Consider the following 22,063-nt stretch of genomic DNA (forward strand, 5'->3'; position numbering starts at 1 on the left):
CCTACTGGCCTTTCATGTATCACCCAACAGCCTCTTGTCTGTTCATGCAACAGTCATGAGTACGTATTACTTGTCCATTTATGCAACCTATTATGTATCCGTTTGCTGGAAATGTAATGAGCGTTTACTGCCTGCCCACATAACAGCTCACAGCACCAATCATGTGCCCATTCACCCAACAGTCGTGAGCACTACTATACCTACCTGACCACTTAAGATGGAATGAGCACCTGCTCTGTGTCCATCCCAGAAACATATCCTGAGCATCTACTATGTGCGGGAGCATGGTGCCAGGCACTGAGGACGCTGAGTGATGAAGACCTGCTCCTCTCAGGTTCTGGCCGGGCACCAAGTGCACGAATGAAGGCAGAATTACACCCAGAATCAAGACGCTTCGCTTAGAGTGCATGGCTTTCCTCTCCCGGACTCCTCAAGGCCAATTGGCAGCGCTGGCCAACACCAGGAGGGTTTGTTTTTGAACCAAGATTTGCCACCTGACAGCAAGAAGATAATTAGGCGGGGTCTCCGGGTTGACCCAAACAAAACACACTTAAAGAATTCGAGTCTGGGATTCAATCTCAGGAGGTGGAAATCAACTTAGCCTGCTGCAGCTGATTTCTCACTACTTGCACTTCTTAACCGTCCGCATCGCGCTGGGCGCTGAGGGTTCAGGCGCGATCAACCACCCTCGCAGGCGCTCGCGCTGATGATGCAGGTTGTCCCCAACTGCTGGCACCAAGACCGCGGTGGGGACTCCTTCCTATTCCACCGAGAAGGAAACTGAGGCCGAGGACAAGGCGAGGACCAGCAGCCAGACGTCGGACGGGAAGGAGGGGCTGAGACCAGCCTCGAACCCTCGCTTGCGCCGCCCCAAATCCGGCGCCCCGGCCTCTGCCCGCCGGGCGCTGCCCGCGCGTTCCTGGAACTGGGCTGGGCGGAGAAATCAGGGCCCGCGGAGAGGCACTGCCGCCGCCCTCCCCGCCGCCCCGGGCCGCTGGGGGCCTGGCCAAGGTGACCCCGCGGGAGGCAGACGAGGGCCCCCCGCCCCCTCGGCCGCCGCGACCTCCTCCATCTTCCCGGTCTTTGGGTCTTTTCCTCTGGGCCCACACGCCCTCCCGCCGGTCCTCCTCCGCGCGCCGCCCCCTCTCCGGGCTTCCCCGAGGGCGGGACGTCCCTCCCCGCCAACCACCCCGCCCGCCCGCCAGCCACCCCCAGGCCACCTCCCAGGCCGTGTCCTAGCGCTGCCCTCGGGCCGGGGGCGGGGCCGCGGGGGGGGGGGACCCGAGGATGGGGCAGAAGAGGACGCGCGCGCGGCCCGGCCGCGGCCCGGCGCCCCCTCCCTCCCGGTTCCCGCTCCCCGGGGCCGCGCCACCCTCCCTTCCTCCCCTCCGCCCCTCCCCCGGCCCAGCGCCGGCTCCCGGCCGCCCCCTCCCCCCGACGCGCACGCCCCGCCTGGCAGCTGGCGCCCCGGGCCTGGGGCCGCGGCGGCGAGAGGGGTTTGCTGGGAGGGAAGCAGCGGGGGAGGGAGGCGGGGGGGAGGCCGCCCCCCGCGCCCCTCCTCCTCTCCCTCCTCCGCGGCCCGCCGGTCCCTCCTCCCGGCTCCCTCCTCCCTCCCTCTCTAAGACATCCCCGCACGGCCCGGCCGCCGCGGCCACCTTCCCTGCCGGAGCTGCAGATGTGGCGGAGCGGCCGGGCGCCGGGCGGCCGTGCCAGGGGAGCCCGCACCCCGTGAGCCTCGCGCCCCGGCCCCCGCCCGCCCGGCCCCCTCCCCCGCTCGCTCCCCCGCCGCCCCCGACCGCCGGAGCCCGCAGCCGGGAGCCCGACCGCCCCCCGCCGCCGAGGTAAGAAGCGCCCCCCCGCCCCCCCCCCCGGGCATCGCGCCGTGGGGAAGGGGACCGGCGGGAGGGGCTGGCCTGTCGGCGGGGGCTGCGGGACCCGGGGGTCGCCTCCCCCGCGAGTCCGCGCCTCGCCCCGGGCCATTGTGAGCCCTCGCCGGGGCCCCAGCGCTCGCTCCCTCGCTGGCTCGCGCGCTCCCTCCCTCGCCGGCTCCCCCGGCCGCGTCCCTCCGTCGCGCTCTCTCCTCCCTCCTTACCTCCGTCCGTCCGGAGGCTGGGCAGAGCCGCGGCCGGGCCCCAGGAGGGAGCAAACTTCGGCAGGGAAGTTGGGCGGCCGCGGCGGGGGGCGCGCTGCGGGGTGAAAGGGACCCCCCACCCCAAGGCCGGGCACGAAGTTGTCTGGGGCAGCCGGGCAGCCGCCCCTTCCCACGGCGGGGCTGTTTCTAGGACGGGAGCTGAGAGGTGTCTCCTCCCGGGTCTAGGGAAGCCTCCCCCTGCTGCCCCTGGCTCGCTCCGGCCTCCCTCGGGCCGGGGGTCAGGACTGGGAGCTGGCGTCCTGTCCAGCACTTGTTACCCCCTGCTGTCCGCGTGCACGCAGGAGGGCCGGGCTGAGTAGGGAGGGCAGGGGTTTCCAGCCCGCCTGAGGGAGGGTCCGGAGGGGGCGGGAGGAGGGGGCGAGGCAGGTGCATCCCGAAGGAGGGAGATGCCTGCGCCCTGCTTCCCCGCAGGCCCCCTGGGATGGGGCTGGAATCCAGGCTGGCACCTGGAGGCCTTGGCACACTGCCCTGCCCAGCCGGGTACTCAGGCCACAGCAGAGCAGCTTGCCGCCCGTAGGCCTGTCCAGGAGGGCCTGCCTGGCTGGCCACCCTGGGCAGGGATGGTTGCAGGGAGCTGCCCAGCCCTACCCTGGGGCCTGGGAAGCGGGAAGGGATCCTGGGAGGAGCCCTGGGCCCCCAGCCATCACAGCCCAGGATCTTGGCTCTGGAGGGAGCGCTTGACACTGAGGGGGCAGCCAGGCCAGCTGGGGACCTGGCCAAGGCCTGGGCTCCCATGGTTCTTGGTCTGGGCCAGGGACAGGGCCTGAGCTGTGGTCCTTGGAGGCGGCCATGTGAAGATCCAGCATGCCTGGTTCTGGCATTCAGGAGGGAGAGTGGGGCTTCACTGGCAGCTTTGGAAGAAGCTCGGGGAAGGGGATTCAGTGTGCCCACCCACCACATCTGTTCCAGCCCCACTCACACATCCTCTCCACGACCTCTGCCTCCCCTTTGCTCCTTCTTCTCCCCTCTGGGCCCAGGCTGGGCCTCCCAGCTGGCTCTGGCCCGCACTGGGGGAAGGGCTGCACCTGGGGACCCTCCTCCCAGGGACACCCCTTTCTGAGCTCCAGCCCAGCTTGGCTTGGCCCCGTCTGCTGTCATCTGAGCTGGAGACAGTGCCAGGGGCTTGGGCACCATTTATGGGAGTTGAGGACCCCTTGGGAGCAGCCCTGTTTTCCTTAGCTACTTCCCCTCCCCCTCCTTTCCGGAGCTGCCATTAGCGCTGACCCTCCGACCCCTATGCCTGCCCGCCCTTCCCTGTCTGTGACCTTTGACCTTTGACGTTAAATCCCTCCAGCTGGGGCTCTTCGGCCCCTAAGTGACCCTGGTGTAGGACCTCTGGGGGGCGGGGGGGGCCCTCTCCCTGCTCCTGGCTCTCTACACAGGGACACCTGCCAGTCTCTCCCTCACTGGTGGGGAGGAGGTGCCCCAGGAAGCCAGACAGTGAGTCACCCCAGTTCCAGGCACCACTGCTTTTGGGGTCAGTGGCTTTGGGGGATTCACTGGAACTGGGCCACAGCCTGGAGGGTGAGTGGGAAAAGCCCCTGGCCTGGGAGTCTGACGTCCTGGATTTGACTTCTGGCTGCGCCACCAACTCCCAGGGGTCCTTGGCCAAGCCAGGCTCTTCCCCTTTCTGGGTCTCAGTTTCCTTATCTGTAAAACCAAAGGGTTGTACAAGGTGATCTTACGGAACTGCAGAGTCCACGAGAAGACCTGGGGGTGGGGGGCTGCCGAGAGGGGGGCTAAGGCCAACAAAAGCCAACTCTCAGTTATCCGTGGGTGGAGCCAGGATGAATAACTGAATGCCACAGACATCCAGAAACCTCATTTTAAACAATCGTGTGAACTGAGTCCCACCCCCCCATCCCCCCCCAAAGCTTTTGTTGTTTCTGAAAAGCCCAACTGCAAATGGGTAGCCACAGCGATGTCTTCTCCTGCTTGGGCTCCCCGCCTTGCTGGGAGCGCCCGCCTGCCGAGGGTGACAGGGCGACGGTGCACCCTGGCCTGGGGAAGACAGAGCTCTGCCAGGGCCCCTCCCTGGGGCGTGTCAGAGGGCCTGGACCCCTCTCAGTCCCACCCTGTGGATCCCTCTTCCCTCCTTTCTTGGCCTGGCCTTGGCCCAGGTGGTGGGAGTGTCATCGACCACCTAATCCTCCTAGGGTCTGAGCTGCGGTACAAAAGGAAGAATGTGTTTTTCCTGACAACGTTTTCCCATGCGCGTTTCCATCTACCCGGGCTAGGCTCGCCTGGCATCTGAGTTTCCCACTTGGGCGAGAGGGCGGGGATGGGTGCCAGGCAGAGTTTGGGGCAATCCCAGGATGGGCGGGGTTGGTGACAGCTGTGGCCGGGGGGACCAGATGTGGGACTGGGGCGTGTAGTTGAGCTCTCTGGGAGGCATATGGGGTGGGTCCCCGCATCCCAGTGCTGAGAGGCACACTGGTGGTGGGGGCTGTCTCCAGTGCCCTACGCCTCCCCAGGTTCCATGTCCCAGGCAGAGGAGGCCCCTTACCCAAGTGGGAAATTCAGATTGCAGTGGAGAGGCCCTGAGCTGGGCACAGTGGGGCTGGGTCTTCCTCTGTTGGGTTATTGTTATTTTACATTTCACAGTGAGGCCAGAGGGGTGACCCCTGGAAGATGCTGGCTGGTCCTCCCTTCATCTCGATAAGCACCCTTTTCAGAGATGGGAGGTGTCCATGGCTGGTGAGGGGGGTCTCTGGGGCCAGCCAAAAGATGCTGATCTCTCCCAACTGGGCTTGTGAAAGGGTCCTAGAGATGGGCCGCAGCCCAGACATGAGTCTGGGGGCTGAGCTCTCTGAGAATGCCAGGGACAGCCCTGGGTGGGAGAGATCACAGCTTTTGCAAGGCCCTTGAGACACAGCTGCCCCCGAGGTTTCCCAGGTGGCTGCCTCAGCCCCACTCTGGGGGCAGGGACCTGCACTTTCAACCAGGACCACTCGAGCTTTGCTCATCAGCCACAGTTGGAGGTGACCCTGACACCTGGACAGGAAAGGACTTACTTGGGTCGGGGGGTGTCTTATGTAGTGGCACTGTCTAGAGTAGACCTAGATTTCTCTCCAGGCTCCAACTTGGCCCTACAAACCCCTGCTGTCTCTTCAACTAGTAAAAATACCAGCGTAAGGTCCCTGGGGTGGGGGTGAGGATGGGGAGGTGAAGTGGGTCAGACGATAGAGCAGCAGTGGGGGACACCTCAAACAGCTCCCTGAGAAGATCCGCAGGATGCCTGCCAGTGGCCATCACAAGCGTTGACACCCGTCACCTGAAATTGCTACATGAGCTTCTTGAGAGAGACCCACTGATCCCTATTTGGTAGAAACTGAGGCACAGGATGGAGGAGGGCTGATGGGCATCTGGGCCTGAGTTCCTGGGTCTGCCATGGCTCTGGAAGGTGGCGGTGGGGTCTGGTGGCCATTTTCCCAGCCTGGCACAAGAGAGGAGCCCGAGCTGGCCCTAGCAGCTGCGTTCACTGGGCCCCAGGCCTCCATCCTTTCCCTGGCACTGATCCTCCTGGCCTTAGCTCCAGACTTCTCCATGGGGGAGCCGAGGCCCGGGCCCAGGGCTACAGGGGATCCTGGTCCTCTTTCCCATTCCAGCTCTGGGGCTGTGGGACCCCTCCCAGGGAGCTCCCAGCAGCCCCCCTCCTGGGGTCTGACCTGCCTTCTGCCTGGGACATGTCTCTTCAAGCTTCCTCAGGTTGGGCCGAGTAGAGGCCCTGGCTCTGGGCACCTTGAGGGGCAGGGAGCTCTGGCTCTCCGCCCCCCGCCCCCCCCCCCATGGATGGAGGGTCTGGTTAACTGGTAGCCAGGTGGGGAGGGGCCTCCAGGGCACAGAGATGGGAGGTGATTCTAATGGGGGAGGGCTTCCATCTGTTCCACGTGCCCCTGGTGGGGGATGGGTGGCGGGAGCTGAGACTCTTCCAGGGACATAACCGATGTGGGGGGGGTGTGGTTGGCTGGAGCTTCCGAAGGTCCTTTGTCTTCCTGCTAGACAGCCAGGTAGTCCTCTGCACAGGGCGGGCCTGGTGTGTGACCTGCGTGTGTGCACAGAACTCCAGTCCGGGCAGATGGCTGTCTGCAGAAGGGCTCAGCCCGGGCCCCCGGCCCCCGGCCCCTCTCCTCCAGTCTCGGCCAAGGGCGGGTGGGAACCTGCGGAGGCCCCAGGAGACTGCTGAGCTGCCTGACTCAGCCCTGGGAGCCTCCAGGAAGACGTTCCTGCCTGGCTGACTGAGGGTCACAGGCTAGCATTCCACTGGGACTCTGGCAGCAAGGAGGTGGGAGGCGGACACTGAAGCTTGGAGATTTGAGGGCCTGGCCCAAGGTCACTTGGGGTCAGAGAGGGCCAGAGGGGAGCCAGAGCCTCGGACTGAAATGTCAGTTCAGTCCAGAGCCCCTCCTGCTTCTCTGCTGCCCCCCGTTCTCTGCACAGTGTGGGGGCAGCTGTATCTGGAGGAAGCCTCTCTCCCTTCCCCCCACAGTCCACCTGGGTCTGCCTGGCAAGTCCCAGCCTGCCTGAGCCAGTTCTCCCCAGGGCCACTCCTTCCTGTGTCCAGGACCCCCCACCCGCCACCCAACCCCTATCATCACACTCCTAAGCTGACTGACCCAGAGCTGTGATGTCCCCCTCCCTACAAGGCTGTGGGGCTCCCCATTGTCCGCCCTGCTTCAAAGTGCTCCCCACTCCAGTGCTGCTGGCTATCTCCTCCTCCAGGCCGAGCCCCCAAATCCCCGGTTCAGGACACCTAGTGGACACCCTGAGTGATTCCGTGGGCCCTGGGCCCCAAGAGCCTGAAACAGGCCAGGCCTGGCATGGCCCCACCCAGTGGGTGTTTCCTTTGGGTTTAGAGATGGCCCCTGGCTTCTGGACTTGCTTTCCTGCCCAGAGTGGGAGCAGGGGCGTGGCAGGGTGGCTGGGAAGAGGGCGTGGGGGTGGAGTCCAGAGTTCATGGTGGAGCCCCTGCTGGGCCTGGTCTAAGCCAGCTGTTCTGGGGAGGCTCTGTGCTAAGGCTGGGAGGATGGGGGTGGGGGCAGTGGCAGGAGATGAAGCTGGGGGAACTGGACCCTTCTGGTCATCTTAACCCACCAGGGTTACGCCTTACCCTCACCACCCAGATCTGCTCCTGGGTCTCTCGCCCCAAACCTCTGTGGGCAAGCCCTTCCCTTTTTGGGCCTTAAGCCCCTCTACACCTCATCCGGCTGGTAGGTGCCACCAATGGATTCATCCCCTCAGCAAACTCTCAGTACCAGGCATTCGAGAAAACTGAAGGGCAGGTATGATGGTGCCCTTAGAGGGAAGTTCAAGCTCTGGTCCTACTCTCAGCCGGCCCCCTCCTTTCACTGATGGGGGAACAGAAGCCCAGAGCCCTGTCCACATCAAACTGGGAGCAGGCCTGGTTCTCTGGGTCTGAGTCCCCAGCAGCACTTCAACTGCTGCCCAGTTCCCTCTGGTTGAAGGAGTGGTGTTAGTGAGGACTTGGACCAGGGCACCTACGTCAGGCAGCACAAGGCACTGCAGGCTAGGGAGGCTGCCCTCAGCATTGTGGGGACAGAGACAGACCCCCCCTTGCTTAACGCTGAGGCACCTGGAAGAACAGCCCACATGTGGCTGCAGAAGGCAAAGATCAGGGAGGGTGAATCTGGGGAGACTTGCTGGAGGAGGTCAGAGGAGGGTAGCAGCTGGAGGAGAATATGGAAGTGTGGAAGGTTGTGGGGCAGGAGCTAGCACCCGAGGGGGGAGCATCAGGCTGGCAAGAGGCACGGAATCCTGAGAAAGGAGGTGCTGAAGGGGAGAGTCTGGGGATAGAAGATGGGCTGGAAAGGAAGACAGCAGTCTTCTGTATAGAGTACTCCGTGGCTCCCCAGTGCCCTCCAGGTCACTGCCCACTGGCCTGGCCTTTCTCTTGGGCTTCCTCCGTTGCTGAATGACAGGGAGACTTGCTGTGGGTCAGTTGGGGCCACACCTCCAGGCCTCTGCCGTGTTGGGTGCAGACTGTGGGCTTTGGAGCCTGGAGGTGCATCCCAGCTGTGCTATTGATAAGCTCTGTGATTTTGGCAGATAGTGGAACCACTGAGCCTTGGTCTCCCCATCTGGAAAGTGGAGAGGATACCACCTAACTCCCAGGGTCCTGAGGATGGACAAAGATGGCGCACAGGAGGCACACTGGCCATTCTTGGCCTGCCGAACGCCTGAGGCCCCCAGCCTGTTGGCCCCTGTCTGTGTGGCCGACGTGGATCTTAGCAGCCCACTCCTGACACTGTTCACCTCTGTGCAGGCTGGGTGACCTTCATTCTCATTCATCTGTGGGCCCCCAGGACCAAGTGGAGGGCCTGGTGTTGGAATGCATAACTGAGTAGTTGGTAAATGAGGCACAGGGAAGGGGCGAAGTCCAGGACCTGCCGACTGCCTCCTGCCCTGTGAGTTGGCGGATGCTGTTCCCAGTGGGCTGATCCCTACCCCGAGTCTGTGGGGGGAGGGTGGGGGCACGGGAGGCACTCCTGGGCCCGTTCTGCAGCCAGGGTCGGTGTGGGAAGCACAGTGTTTCCTCTTCGGTGGGGACTGGGCCTCACGCCTGCTCCCACCCACAAGCCCCAGAGTCCAGGACCCTGACGCTGGTTACCTGCCATGTCCCGCGTGCACAGGTGTGACACATATGTGTGTACCTCTGTGTCTAGGGGTGCCCATCCATGTCCTGCGGGACGCTGGCCAACGCCTCTGCAGGCCCTCGAGAGCACTGGCCAAGCGCCCAGTGCTGCCTGCCTACTGTGAGCGGCCCTGCCTGGCAGGGTCCAGGGCCCTGCCTGAGCCTTGCCTCCGGGTGTGTGTCTCCGTCTGGCTCCCCTGCTGCTGGACCCTCCCCAGGATCTGGGCGGCCCAGGGCCCAGCCCTTCCCTCTCCACCCGTGCCCCCCCTCACCCCCCGGCCCTGGGCTTGGGGGCTGCTTGGCGGGCTCCCCTCTGGCCCAGGCCCAGGTGCGGGCAGTGCTCACAGCCCCACGCACCACCTCCCCCCAAAGCTGGGCAGACAGGAAAATACCAGACATAGTTGTGCAAAGGTGGCTGCAGGCGGGCAGGCAGCAGGGGGCGGGGGCCCGCCTTGATGGGCCTGGAGCCACCCGGCCAGGGGAGGCCTCTGTGCCAGGCTGGGCCCTGGAGCTGGATGGGTGTGTTTGTCTGTGTTTGAACTGCACCCCCACCCCATTCTGGTGTCACCCTGCTGGCGCTGGGGAGGGAAGTGTGGATCCTAGGGAGCTGGAGCTGGGGAGGGGCGTGGGTGAGCCAGCTGCTGGCCTTCCAGCAGCAGTGGTGCCTGACCCATTGGGGTGACCCTGGAGTTAATGTGTGGGGCCCCCCCCAACCCAGCCCAGGGTTGGGAACAAGAATCCTCAGGGCTACCAGTTGCTGGCACCGCCTGTGTGCCAGGTGCCAGGCAAGCTTGCCCCATGAGCTGGCACCTTATCCATGGTGCCTGTGTTCCTGATGAGGAAACCAAGTTGCAGAGGGGTGGCTGGGAGACTGGGACCTGATAACCAGACTCTGGGTCCCTAAGGTCCATAAGCCACTAGCAAGAGCCACAAGGGCATGCAAGGGCATGTGTGTTTCTGACTCTGCGACCCCATGGACGGTAACCTGCTAGGCTCCTCTGTCCATGGAATTCTCCAAGTAGGAATACTGGAGCGGGTTGCCCTGCCCTGTTCCAGGTGACTCTGGGTACATGCCCAAGTGGGGGCTGCCAGCCTGCACCTCTGCTCAGGTGCTGCCCAGCTGGGAGCTTTCCCAAGGACTTTATGGCTGAGCAGGGAGCTTGGCCCTGGCTGTGTCACTTAGGGGCCATTGGTTCCCACTTGGGCAGGGTCTAGCCTCCAGGGGACCTGGAGTAGCTGCCCCCCCCCCCCCCGCCAATCTGTGTGCTGGCTAAGCACCCATTCTGGGGTGAGGGCAGGGTCTGCTTTCCCATCTGGAGGTTCCCAGGAAAGGCGAAACCCCACACTCTTCCCGGAAGTACTGTCTGCCCCACACTGGGCCCTCTCCTGGGACGTGCACGGGCAAGCCCTCAGGATAAGCCCCTCCCTGGGTCCTGGGAGGAGGCCTGTTTCTTCCAGGCTGCTCAGAGACTGTCCGGGACCTCCCAGCGCTCTCTCTTTGACGCAGTCAGGTTCTGGAAGCGCACTGGGGCCAGCTGGGGCCACCCTGTGGGACAGCAGGGCCTGCAGCCCTCCCTCTCCGGGGCGCAAGCTTGTTTAGTTGTGTCCTCAGCTGAAGCAGGGGTACTCCCAGGTGAGGGCGAGACTCTAGGTCTGTGGGTACAGCAGGAGGGCCGGTCCCCTCTGTCCTCACAGCCCTCCAACTGGCCAAAGACTTGGGGGACTCAAGTGCTGGTGACAGTTTATTTACAAGTTTAATTATGCACCTACTATGCGCCCAGCACTGTTCTAGGTGCTGAACATTATATAACAGGGGGGAACACTAAAGTAATCATTGGATGGGCATCATTGATTTCTCCCCAAAATCCAGTGGAGGGGGGTGTCTTACACTATTGTGTGTGTGTTTAGTCGCTCAGTCATGTTTGACTCTTTGCAACCCCCACGGACTGTATGTGGCACACTAGGCTCCTCTGTCCATGGGATTTCCCAGGCAGGAATACTGGAGTGGGGTGCCATCCCCTGCAGTATTATTGTCATCTTAATTTAGAGATAAGGACAATGAGACCCAGACTGGGAGGTGACTTGCCCTGACTCACGTGGGCAGGACATGGCAGAGCCAAATTGGAGACTGGGTGGTCTGATCCATACTGGAGCCCTGCTCTGCAGCCTGCTTAGGAAGTGGGTCCCAGGAGATGAAGCCTGCCCCTGCCTTCAGCTCCCGACGCTGGGCATCTGAGGAGGGCGGAGCCCTTGGCCAGAGCAGGGTGCAGCAGCGGTTCCCAGGAATGCGGGGCTGTGGGGCTGTTTGCTTTGGCAGCACGTCTGCCCTCAGCTCTCCAAGCCTTCCTGTGGGCCCCCCAACAGTCGGCCCCTCCAGCGCCCACTCACTGCTTGCTGCCCCTCCGGGGTTCGGCACGCAGCTCCCACAAACCCATGGGCAAGGCAGGGGTGGGAAGCCAGAGCTCCTTTGCCTGCCCCTTCCCACATCCAGGGTCCCCTGGGGTACCGATGGGTGAACATGGCTTCTGGGTTCACCTGGGCTTGAAACTCGGCTCTGCTAGAGACAAGCTGTGTGACCCGGGACAGTTCATTTCCCTGAGCTTCAGTTTTTGCATCTGTAAAATGGGGATGAAACCGCACCTGACTTAAACAGGTGCTGGTACATTGCCCGACTATCAACAGCTGGGGGATGGTGGTGATATTTGTCCTCGGCTTCCAGTCCCAGGCTTGCCACCCACTTGTGCAATGTGGGCGAGCGCTGTCCCTTCCTGGCCCTCAGCTTCCCCCCATAGGACCTATGTGCTGATGGTTTTGGTCCCTGTACCAGACGCAAGGGGAATCCTCTGAGCAGGTGGGAGCTGATGGGCACAGGGGAAGCCAGGGACTTGCTTCTGCTTTCATTCCATAGCAAGAAAGCCACGTGGACTTTTGAGAACTGCCTCCTGGGCCCTTGTCCCCAAGTCCTAGGTTGGACAGGTCATGGCTGACCAAAGGGCAGAGTCAGGACTACGCCCCCACACCCTACACCCCCATCACCTGGGAATAAGGGGTGTGCCTCTTGTTGCCTGAGGACACTGCTATCTTGGCTTCCACTCACCTGGCTCCTCGCAGCTGTGGGGTGGGCGGGACGGTGGGGGCCATCTTACAGCGGGTCCTATCCTCTTTTTGGCAAGGAGACCCCGCGTGCCTCTCAGTGGGGTGTGCCGAGCTCAACGCCTGCATCCACACCCGCACTTCTCCCGGCTGCGGGGCAGCCAGCGGGCCCCTCCCAAGCAGTGACGAGGGGCTTTCTCCAGGACAGATTCCTGCCAGCGGCTCTTATTGGCCTGGTGACCTTGAGCCTCAGTTTCCTCATCTGTGCTCAGCAGAAGCGGCTTTAGAGGGTCCGGGGCACACAGATGGCTCCCGGCACATGGTGGGAACGTGGTAGATAAAGACACCGCGCCCCCACCCTCTTTAGGGTCCGCGCTCCGCCCCTCGCCGCGGGACCTGGCGGAGGCGGGGCCTCCCCCGGGTCTCAGTTTCCCCAGGGGCCGGCCCCGCCGCGCGCTCGTCCCGCCCCTCGGCCGGGGGCAGGCCGCGCCGCCAGGTAGGGCCGGCCGGCCGCTGCGGGAGCTGCAGCTGGGGGCCGTCTGCGCGCGGCAGGCGGGCGCACAATAGCGGCCATTGTCTGCGCCAGGCCGGCGGGCGCGGCGGGGCGGGGGCCGGCCCCCCGAGGGCCAGCGCGGCCCACCCTCGGGGTGACCCCGCCCCGCCCCCGCCGCCCCGGTGGTCCCCGCGCGCTCCCGCCCCGCGCCGCTTCCTCCCGCTCCCTCCGCCCTAATTAGTTCCTTTCGCAGCTGGAGCAGCGGCGCCCGGCCGCGCGGCCACCTCGGCGCCGCCTCCCTAACCGCCCCCTCCAGCGATCAGGGAATCGCGCAACCCCGCGGTAGCAGGGCGCTTGTGGGGTCACCTCGCGACTAGCGGGAAATTGGGCTGGGGCTTCTGCAGCCAGGCTCCGTGTGGCACCCGCTGGGCACCGGCCCTCTCTGGGCTCCGCGCTGCCTAAGAAACTTGCCTCTGCTCTCGGCGAGGCGGGTCCCTGCCCTTATCCGGAAAACAAACACCGCATGTCCACCCGCCCACCCCCGAAAATCAATCGGGTGATGGCTGGCTAGCCGGCCTCCAGGGGGGTGATTGCCGCGCCAGTCCCGGGGTTCTGGCGCGGGTAACGTCCCGCTCAGGGCCTCTGAGGCCCAAGAGAGGTGACACTAGCTCTCGCCTGCCCCCCTTCATCCAACCCGGGAACAAAGAGCAGAGCCCGAGCCCAGAACTGGCCACCCCCCTGCCTGTGGGGGGTGAAAGGGGACACTTCCAGGTTGATCATGGTCAAAGCAGGAAGGAGGGTCACAGGCGTCTTACCCCTGGATGGATGGGGACAGCCTGGGGTAGGGGAGTGCTGGGAGCTGTGGGTTCTGGGGGCTGATCCTTCTTCCTTTTCTAGGAGTGACCAGTTTTGGTCTCCTGGCTTTGCTCTGGCTCTATCAGAATGAACCCCTGTTCCCAGGGCAGGACCAGTAGCAGGAAGTAGGGGGCTTAGGGTGGGGTCTCTAGGGACTGGGTCTGCTGATTCAGTTGGTGCTGGAGTCCCAGCCTCACCCTGGGAGACTAACTCCTTTTGGGGTCCTCCTTTCTGAGCTTGAGGCAGTGTCTCCTGCAAGTCTCCGAAATGCGGTGACCCATGGTGTCTCCCTGGTTCCCCTCTGGCAGGGACCTGGGGTGGGGTGGGGTGCAGTAGGCAGGTGCCAAAGGACGTTACTTGAGCAGTGTTGCCATTGAGAGTCAGTGTCAGTCTGAATTCCCAGTTCCCAAACCATCCTGCCCTTGTGGTCTCCTCCAAGAGATCGGGTGGGGGGCGGGGGACAGGCTGTGGGGAGGCCTGTGGCCCTAGGCCAGCTGAGGGACCAGGCCACCAGCCCTTCCTGGCTCCTGAATTCTTAATCAGCATAAATATTTACTTCCTTCCTCCCTTTCCAGGCTCCCAGCACAGAGGAGCTTCAGGGAGGTTGGACTGGGCCTGTGTCTAAAAATAAACAGGTGGAGGGACAAGCAGACACACAGACAGACAGACATCACTGAGGGGTGGGTCAGGCAGAGGGCAGCTCCCTGCCCAGACAGAAGAAGAGTGGAGCGGCCCAGGTCCATTGATCACTGTCACCCACCCACCTGCCTGTCTAGGACTGGAGCTCCTAAGGGGACAAGGTGGCAGTGTGGTCCCAGCCCCCAGTGTCACTGAGAACTCCTGACCTATGCATGCCCTGCATGCGGGTTCATCCAGACAGATCTGCCAGCTCCCACCTGATGGGGGAACAAGTCAAGTCACAGATTTCGGTCCCAAGGCCAAGTGCAACTACCAATACTGTGATAATGCAGCCCCCTCCCCAGGCTCAGACTCCAGCTTTGTTTTGCCATGTGCTGGGGTCTTGGGATGTGTCCTCAGAAGCAGAGGGCCCTAAGTGAGGACTTTGTGACCTGTGGGCACACAGGGTCTTGTCTGGGAGATGGATGAGAGGATGCTTGGAGCTGGGGCAAGGCTGGTTTAGCGTTGCCTCAGGGCTTGTCCTGGAGAAGATGACTGGGAACATGGGTCCCCATCCTGCTCTGTGGAAAGCTCCAGGCAGCTCAGCAAGCACACATACTAGTGAAATATACAAAGTCTTTTACCATGTGGTGGTCTTGGGAATGTTCTGTATAAAATTGTGAAGAGCTGGAGTTGGTGAATGGCAGGGATTATCTTCTTTGGCAGATAGATTGTCAGGATGCAATCATCTCAATGAACAAACACAAGGAAACAGCATTTCCCAGCATGTGAAGTTTGCTGCCATGAAAAATGATGTTGGAATTTGGAATGAAGAGTTGACCTTGTTCTTGGGGTTTTTTTACGTGAAGAATGTTATGCCGTTGAGAAATTCTAAGAAAGTGGTGAAAATGTACCAATCAAAATAAGAGTATCATCACTATTAAAAAAATTATGTATGTATGTGTTTTACTAACCACTAGACAGCTGATCACTTTTCCCTATCCTGGCCGTGGCTGGGCCATAGTCCCCAGCTGCCCCCTGGTGGTAGCCCAGAGCCTCTGGCTCCCCAGCTGGTGGGGCCCTCCGCCCTGGAACGCAAGGCCACCTGTCTGTCCGCCCAACCCTAGGGACCAGGCTGTGCTTTGCAAGGCTTGCCTGGGACAGGCTCTGGGCCTCATTCTCTTGGAGTTTCCTAGGGGGCTGCCTAGAGTGGTTGGCCCAGTGGTCAGTAGCTAGGCCCTTTGAGGGCTATCTGGGAGGACACTCATTGCCCTTCTGGCCTGGTTCTGGGTCTTCTGGCTCAAATCAGGCATGTGTCCCAGGCATCACCTCCCACCCAGTCAGAAATGACCTTTGGGACTTGCCCGGCCAGTTCCAGGGAGAAGATCTGGCCTTGAATCTGAAGGCTGTGCAACTGCCTAGCTCTGCAGCTTGAGGCCGTCCCTAAAGCTCGGTTCATGGCAGGCTTGGACCCTGTGAGCTTTGCTTCCCAGAAAGCCTCACGGGAGATGAGTGCATTAGATCCAGGTCGGTGGTTGTCTGTGTCTGATATACCTGCTGTCCGGGGCCACCGAGAGGGTCTCTGTGCCCGGGAGACAGCTTTCACACTGCCCTGTGCACACTGCCTCTCCGCTCCTTTGGGCTGTAGTGAGTGCAGCCTGAGGATGAGTCTGGAGTCCCAGTGTCACAGCACAGCTCTTGCTCGCTCTCAGGTTCCTGCCTGAATACCAGCTCCAGAACCCCTCGCTGCCTGCCACCGCCGCTTCCACCCCCCAGCCCCCAGCACCATGCACTCCTTGGACGAGCCGCTTGACCTGAAGCTGAGCATCACCAAGCTCCGAGCGGCGAGAGAGAAGCGGGAGAGGACGCTGAGCGCAGCCCGGCACCGAGCCCTGCACAGGGAACTCGGTCTGGCGGACGACAGCCCCACACCTGGCTCCCCGGGCTCCCCGCCGTCAGGTACTGCACGCCCGGGGCAGAGCAGCGATCTCGGAGCCCTGGTGATAGGAAAAATGTCCCCTGATGGGCTCACCTGGACGCAGCTGCAGCCCCTCACAGCCTCACTTAGGGTGCCCCCCATCCCGACACTGTCTACCCACCCTCCCAGCAGTTCATCTCTGCATGTTCATCACTGTCCCTGGGAGGAGGGGACTGACCAGCCCAGCTCCTGAAGCTGGCTCAGCAGAGCTAGTACAGACAGGCCTCTGGGTGGATTTGGGGGAGCTTTAAGGGGCAGCAGGGAATGCACAGGTAGTAACAGAAGGCCTTGTGGCCCTGTGTCTGGGCTCTGAGGTGGTGTGGTCGGCCAACCAGGCAGACGGGGGATCAAGCCCAGCGGGTGCTTCTCTGGGTGGGGGGGGTTACTTGAAGCTCAGGTCTTCCACTCCATTTCTGAATGGGGACCCTGAAAACCGGATCTACCATATCTGAGCTGGGCCACCCAGCCCAAACCTTTCATGTTACAGAAGGGGGCACTGAGGCAGAAAAGGACTGGGGGGAAAGTGAGTAAAGTCCTTACCTGACATTGTGATGGGAGCCAGGCGCCCTGGATTCAAGTTCCTGTTCAGTTACTTACCCTGTGTGCCAGCCCACCCCCATCTGAAGAATGAGTACTTCCTGTCTTAACTGATGGCCAGGCTCCCACCGTGGCAATCGTCACACCTCTCGGCTGTGGAGGCTCTGATTCCTGGGTTCCGGGGTGGCCGGGGATGGGGGTGCCATGGCTGGCATCTGCTCCGAGTCACAGTGGAGGAGTCATGGGCGGGAAGTCCTGGCCCGCCAGGACTCCTGGCTCCAGTACCCCCAAATCCTGCCTTTGTCCTAGGCTTCCTGCTGAACCCCAAGTTCCCCGAGAAGGTGGAGGGACGCTTTTCGGCAGCCCCCCTGGTAGACCTCAGCTTGTCGCCGCCGTCTGGGCTGGACTCCCCCAACGGCAGCAGCTCGCTGTCCCCCGAGCGCCAGGGCAACGGGGACCTGCCAACAGCGCCCACCGGCCCGGTAAGGGGGAGATGCGCGTTCTCGAGACGGTGCACTTACCTCCTGGGCCCACTGTTACAAAGGACCACAAACTGTGTGGTTTAAAGTGGCAGAAGTGTATTCTGGAAGCTGAAGTCCAGAATCACCGTGCTGATGGGGCTGTGTGCCCTCCCAAGGCTCTGGAGGGCTCTTCCCTGGCCGCTGCTGGCTTCTGGCAGCTCCAGGCGCTCCTTGCCTTGTGGCCGCGTCACTCCAGTCTCTCTGCCTCTGTTGTGGCCTGTCCTCTGTGTGTGTCTCCAAATCTCCCTCTTTCTCTTGTGGAGACACTGGTCGCTGGGTTTAGGGTCCCCAACCAGCCTGACCTCTAAACTTACATCTGCACAGACTCTTTACACAGAGGTCCTGTGCACACGTACCAGAAGTTGGGGCTGGGACATGCCCCGTGTGGGGCACTGCTCAGCCCCTGGACAGAGGGAGATGGGCCAGGCAGGCAGGGGTCTTGGCCAGCGGGCCCACGGGCAGCTGCTGACCTGCTCTGCCTCCTGCCTCCCCCAGGACCTCCAGCCTCTGCGCTACCTGGACGGTGTCCCCAGCTCCTTCCAGTTCTTCCTGCCGCTGGGCTCTGGGGGGGCCCTGCATCTGCCTGCTTCCTCCTTCCTCACCACCCCCAAGGACAAGTGCCTCTCGCCAGAGCTGCCCCTGCCCAAGCAGCTGGTGTGTCGCTGGGCCAAGGTGAGCGGGGAGCTGGGCGGGGCAGGGTCCGGGGCGGGCGGCCCCCTCGCGGGCTCAGCACGTTCCTGGCCTCGCAGTGTAACCAGCCCTTCGAGCTCCTCCAAGACCTGGTAGACCACGTCAACGACTACCACGTGAAGCCCGAGAAGGACGCGGGCTACTGCTGCCACTGGGAGGGCTGTGCCCGCCACGGCCGCGGCTTCAACGCCAGGTGAGGGGGGGGCGAGGGGGCAGGAAGGGGGGCCCGAGTGTCCAGCGGCTGAGCCGTGCTCCCCACCCCCCTTCCCCCCCGCCTCCCCCCCGGAGCAGGTACAAGATGCTTATCCACATTCGCACCCACACCAACGAGAAGCCGCACCGCTGCCCCACCTGCAGCAAGAGCTTCTCCCGCCTGGAGAACCTGAAGATCCACAACCGGTCACACACAGGTGAGGGCCCCCGGCAGCCAGGGGACGGGCGCACACCCCACTGTGTGGCCGTCCCTTCCCAAGCACCACATGCTGGGGGGTGTCCTGTCTTGTTAGGGGGAGACCCGCCCCACCCGCTCTTGGGGCACAGACACGTCTTCCTGCGTCGCGCTCGGCACTGTGTCCGTGTGGTTGTCGACTCATTCCCCCTCTGACTGTGGCGTGTCCGCTCGCCCCTCATGGACCCCGGCACGCACAGTAGGGCCAGCACTGGCCGGCAGAGCCACATGCCTAGTCTTAAGTTTCCTAATCACCCTCACCGGAAAAAAAAAAAAGTACAAAGAAATACATGGTGAGATGAGTTATTAATACAATGATACATTTTCTTGAGCTCAGTGTATTCAAAATGCAATCATTTTAATATTAAAACATCAATGGGACACTGAAATTCTTTTCCCACAAAGTCTGCAGACTCCAGGGTGTATGTTATTTATTTGACTGCCTCAGGTCTTGGTTGCATCGTGAGAGATCGTTCGTTGCCGGTGCAGACTCTGTAGTCGTGGCACACAGGCTTAGTTGCTCTGAGGCATGTAGGAATCTTAGTTCCCTGACCAGGGATCAAAACCACGTCCCCTGCATAGCAAGGTTGGTTCTTAACCGCTGGACCACCAGGGGAGTCCCTCTGGTGTATATTTTATACTCGAGGTACTTTCAAAAGCTCACAGCCTTGTGGGGTTCTGGCCAGCTCTGGTCGGCGGGGACAGCCCTTTAGTAAATCTGGAGCCACTGGTGAAAGTGAAGTGAAAGTGTTAGTCACTCAGTCGTGGCCAACTCTGGGACCCCCGGGCTCCTCTGTCCATGGGATTTTTCCAGACAAGAATACTGGAGTGGGTTGCCATGCCCTTCTCTGGGGGATCTTCCTGACCCAGGGATTGAACCCCTGGTCTCCTGCATTGCAGGCAGATTCTCTTTTGTCTGAGCCACCAGGGAAGCACTGGTATAAGCCTGGAGTCACTGCCAAGTCAGGGTCAAGGGCACCCCTGTGCGCTCACTGTGAGCCAGGCACCAGCAGGGTCTATGTGTCATTACTTGTGAAAGGGGTCACTGTCATCACAGCCTGAAGCACAGGCCCAAGGCTGAGGGTACATACAGCCAGGCCACTGGAGTCAGAGCTTGCGTAGGTGCTGGGGACACGGCTGCCCGGAATCAGACAGCCTGTGGTCTTGGAGAGGTCTCTGTCTGGGTGAGTGGGTGGGTGGGGCTGGCCTGGGCCTGCGGAAGACCCTCATGCAGGCCCCGCCCCGCCCCGCAGGCGAGAAGCCGTATGTGTGCCCCTATGAGGGCTGCAACAAGCGCTACTCCAACTCCAGTGACCGCTTCAAGCACACGCGCACCCACTACGTGGACAAGCCCTACTACTGCAAGATGCCTGGCTGTCATAAGCGCTACACGGACCCCAGCTCGCTGCGCAAGCACATCAAGGCCCATGGCCACTTTGTGTCCCACGAGCAGCACGAGCTCCTGCAGCTCCGCCCGCCCACCAAGCCCCCACTGCCCACCCCCGACGGCAGCCCCTACGTCAGCGGGGCGCAGATCATCATCCCCAACCCCGCCGCCCTCTTCGGCGGCCCTGGCTTGCCCGGCCTGCCCCTGCCCCTGGCCCCCGGCCCCCTGGACCTCAGCGCCCTGGCCTGTGGCAACGGCGGGGGCGCTGGGGGTGCGGGGGGCATGGGCCCTGGGCTGCCCGGCCCCGTCCTGCCCCTCAATCTGGCCAAGAACCCGCTGCTGCCCTCGCCCTTTGGGGCCGGCGGACTGGGCCTGCCCGTGGTCTCCCTCCTCGCTGGCTCCGCTGGCGGCAAGGCTGAGGGGGAGAAGGGGCGTGGGGCTGTGCCGGCCAGGGCCCTGAGCTCAGAGGGCCGCAAGACCCCCCTCGAGAGGACTGAGGGCAGCCGCTCCCGGCCGAGCCCCGACGGCCTGCCTTTGCTGCCAGGTACTGTGCTGGACCTGTCCACGGGCGTCAACTCGGCCGCCAGCAGCCCAGAGGCGCTGGCCCCCGGCTGGGTGGTCATCCCACCGGGCTCCGTGCTGCTCAAACCAGCCGTGGTGAACTGAACCCACTCGGTGGACACTGACCACCTGCAGCCCAGTCAGCAGCTCCCAGCCCTGCCTGCCTGCCTGCCCCTGACGACGAACAGAAACTCTTCTGCGAAATAGCAATAATGTCCTCCTGCCCTGGGGGCGACCCTGGGCAGCAAGGATGGTGCTAGAAGGGCATGGTGGGCACCCAGGCTCCTGAGGAGGGGAAACAAGTCTGCCAGCCAGTGGAGAGCCGTGCCCCTGAGAGCTGAGGCCTGGCTCACCTCCGGCCCATGCCTGCCCGCCCCCCACCCACTCTGGTTGTCTCCCTCATCCCGTGGCCAGCTGGGCAGGTCACCCTCTCTCCCTTGCCCACTTGCCAGCCTTGACCCAGCAGTGGGGGTGGGGCTGGGGGTGGCTTTGGCCCTCCCCGCTGGCACCAGACTCCCTCCCACCCGCTTCAGTGGTGAGCTGGGAGGAGCCCCCTGGGATCAAGGTCCCACCCCATCCTGCTTACTCACTGGGCCCCTGCTCTGGAGGCTCCTGACCCCTCTCCCTCTGGTCCACCCTCCAGAGGGAGAGCAAGACAGACGCAGGCCGCAGCTAAGCCACAGCAAGAAGCCACCTCCTCCCATGACAAGGCGCCTCCCGGCTGAGGGAGGGAGGCCCGCTTGACCAGCTGCCCCCACTGCGTGCCGTCTGCAGTGGCCAACGCGCTGCCCGAGGCGAGGGTCCCTGCTCTGGGCTGGCTGGCCGCTCGTCTGCCCCTGCATCCCTCTGCTTTCAGGGAGCCCTGAGTCGGGAGAGGTGCCCAGCTCAGGGAACAGGCGGGGCTGGGCCTGGCCTGGGACCCTGCACACCGGGGGATGGGGGAGGCTGGCTAGGGACAACCCCAGGCCAAGACAACGGCTTCTGTTCTGGGGGCGTCAAGGCAGAGCCGGTGCAGAGGAGGGGGCTCCAGGCTGGTGCTGGGCATGGGAGCGTCCTAGTGGCTAAGGACAGATGATGAAGGACCTGGGCTCAACAAGGGATGAGGCGCAGTGAGGCAGCCACGGAGGCTGTGGGGGCAGGGAAAGCCAGAGGGGAGAGCTGGCCCTGTGGCCCGCTTCCTTTGGCTTCTCCGAACTAAGCCCCTGCCCTCCAGGGACCAGGGGAGCCCAGGGCACGGGGCCTCCACGTGCCCCTGTAGCCCAGGCTGCTCCCCAGCCCAGGGGCCAGGCTCTGCCCACCAGGCCCTGACGGGGCAGCAGCTTGTCTCGTGCCCCACCCTGGGCCCTCGTGCTTCCTCCCGTCGGGGGCCCAGCTTCAGTCTAGGGGGTCCTGGCCTTGGCCCTGCCCTAGGCCACACTCTCCACGTCCCAGCTGCAGGACGGGGGAGCTGTGGGGCCGCAGGGGGACCCTTGGGCCCCTGCAGCTCTGAGGTCTCCCTGCTGCTTCTCTGCTCACCCGCCCTTTCCTGGACCGCCCTTCTATCCCAGAGGGGTCACCCTGACCCAGCCCGCTGACAGGCCCGCAGCGCTGGCTCTGCCCCTTGAAGGGGCCACAAGCAGAGCAGGAGGGAGCTGGTCTCCTTCCCTCGCGCCCCACCCCGGACCCAGGCCCCTCACCCCAAGAAGGGCCCCAGGCCTTAAGTCCCCTTTGGGGCGAGGGGTTGGACTCAAGCCCCAGGAGCAGAGGAACAGGGCATAGGAAGGCGACATTAGCTCAGCATGTGACTCGGTGATAGACCAGGCCCGAGGAGGCCGGTGTACGTGTCGTTGTTGTCGGTCTGTTGCACATTCCAGGATATCAGTATTCTAACAGGTTCTAAGTGCCTTTCTATCGTAGCTTGTTTTTCCTCCTCTTGGCTCCATTGCTGTTAGCATAGAGTTTAAAAAAAGAAAAGAGAGATAAGCTAATGACTATAACAATATATTCCTCCATGTGAGAGGAAGTTTATAAAGAAATGAAATAAAAGTGAGTTACAAACATGCTTTGTCTTAGATGTGCCAGGAGCTGGGCCTCGCATG

The 22,063-nt window shown here is 62.8% G+C and overlaps 1 protein-coding gene across 1 annotated transcript; it reads left to right on the plus strand.

The window, feature by feature from the left end:
• Window positions 1-1,763: 1,763 nt before the first annotated feature.
• Window positions 1,764-22,024, plus strand: GLIS2 (GLIS family zinc finger 2). Its single transcript, XM_042240448.2, has 7 exons — window positions 1,764-1,841; window positions 15,576-15,822; window positions 16,688-16,860; window positions 17,395-17,571; window positions 17,649-17,782; window positions 17,881-17,999; window positions 19,291-22,024. The coding sequence occupies exons 2-7, from the start codon at window positions 15,651-15,653 to the stop codon at window positions 20,088-20,090; spliced, it is 1,575 nt and encodes a 524-aa protein (XP_042096382.1). The 5' UTR covers window positions 1,764-1,841; window positions 15,576-15,650; the 3' UTR covers window positions 20,091-22,024.
• The last annotated feature ends 39 nt before the right edge of the window (window positions 22,025-22,063 follow it).

The sequence above is a fragment of the Ovis aries genome, chromosome 24 (assembly GCF_016772045.2).
Source record: "Ovis aries strain OAR_USU_Benz2616 breed Rambouillet chromosome 24, ARS-UI_Ramb_v3.0, whole genome shotgun sequence".
NCBI classification, from domain to species: Eukaryota; Metazoa; Chordata; class Mammalia; order Artiodactyla; family Bovidae; genus Ovis; species Ovis aries.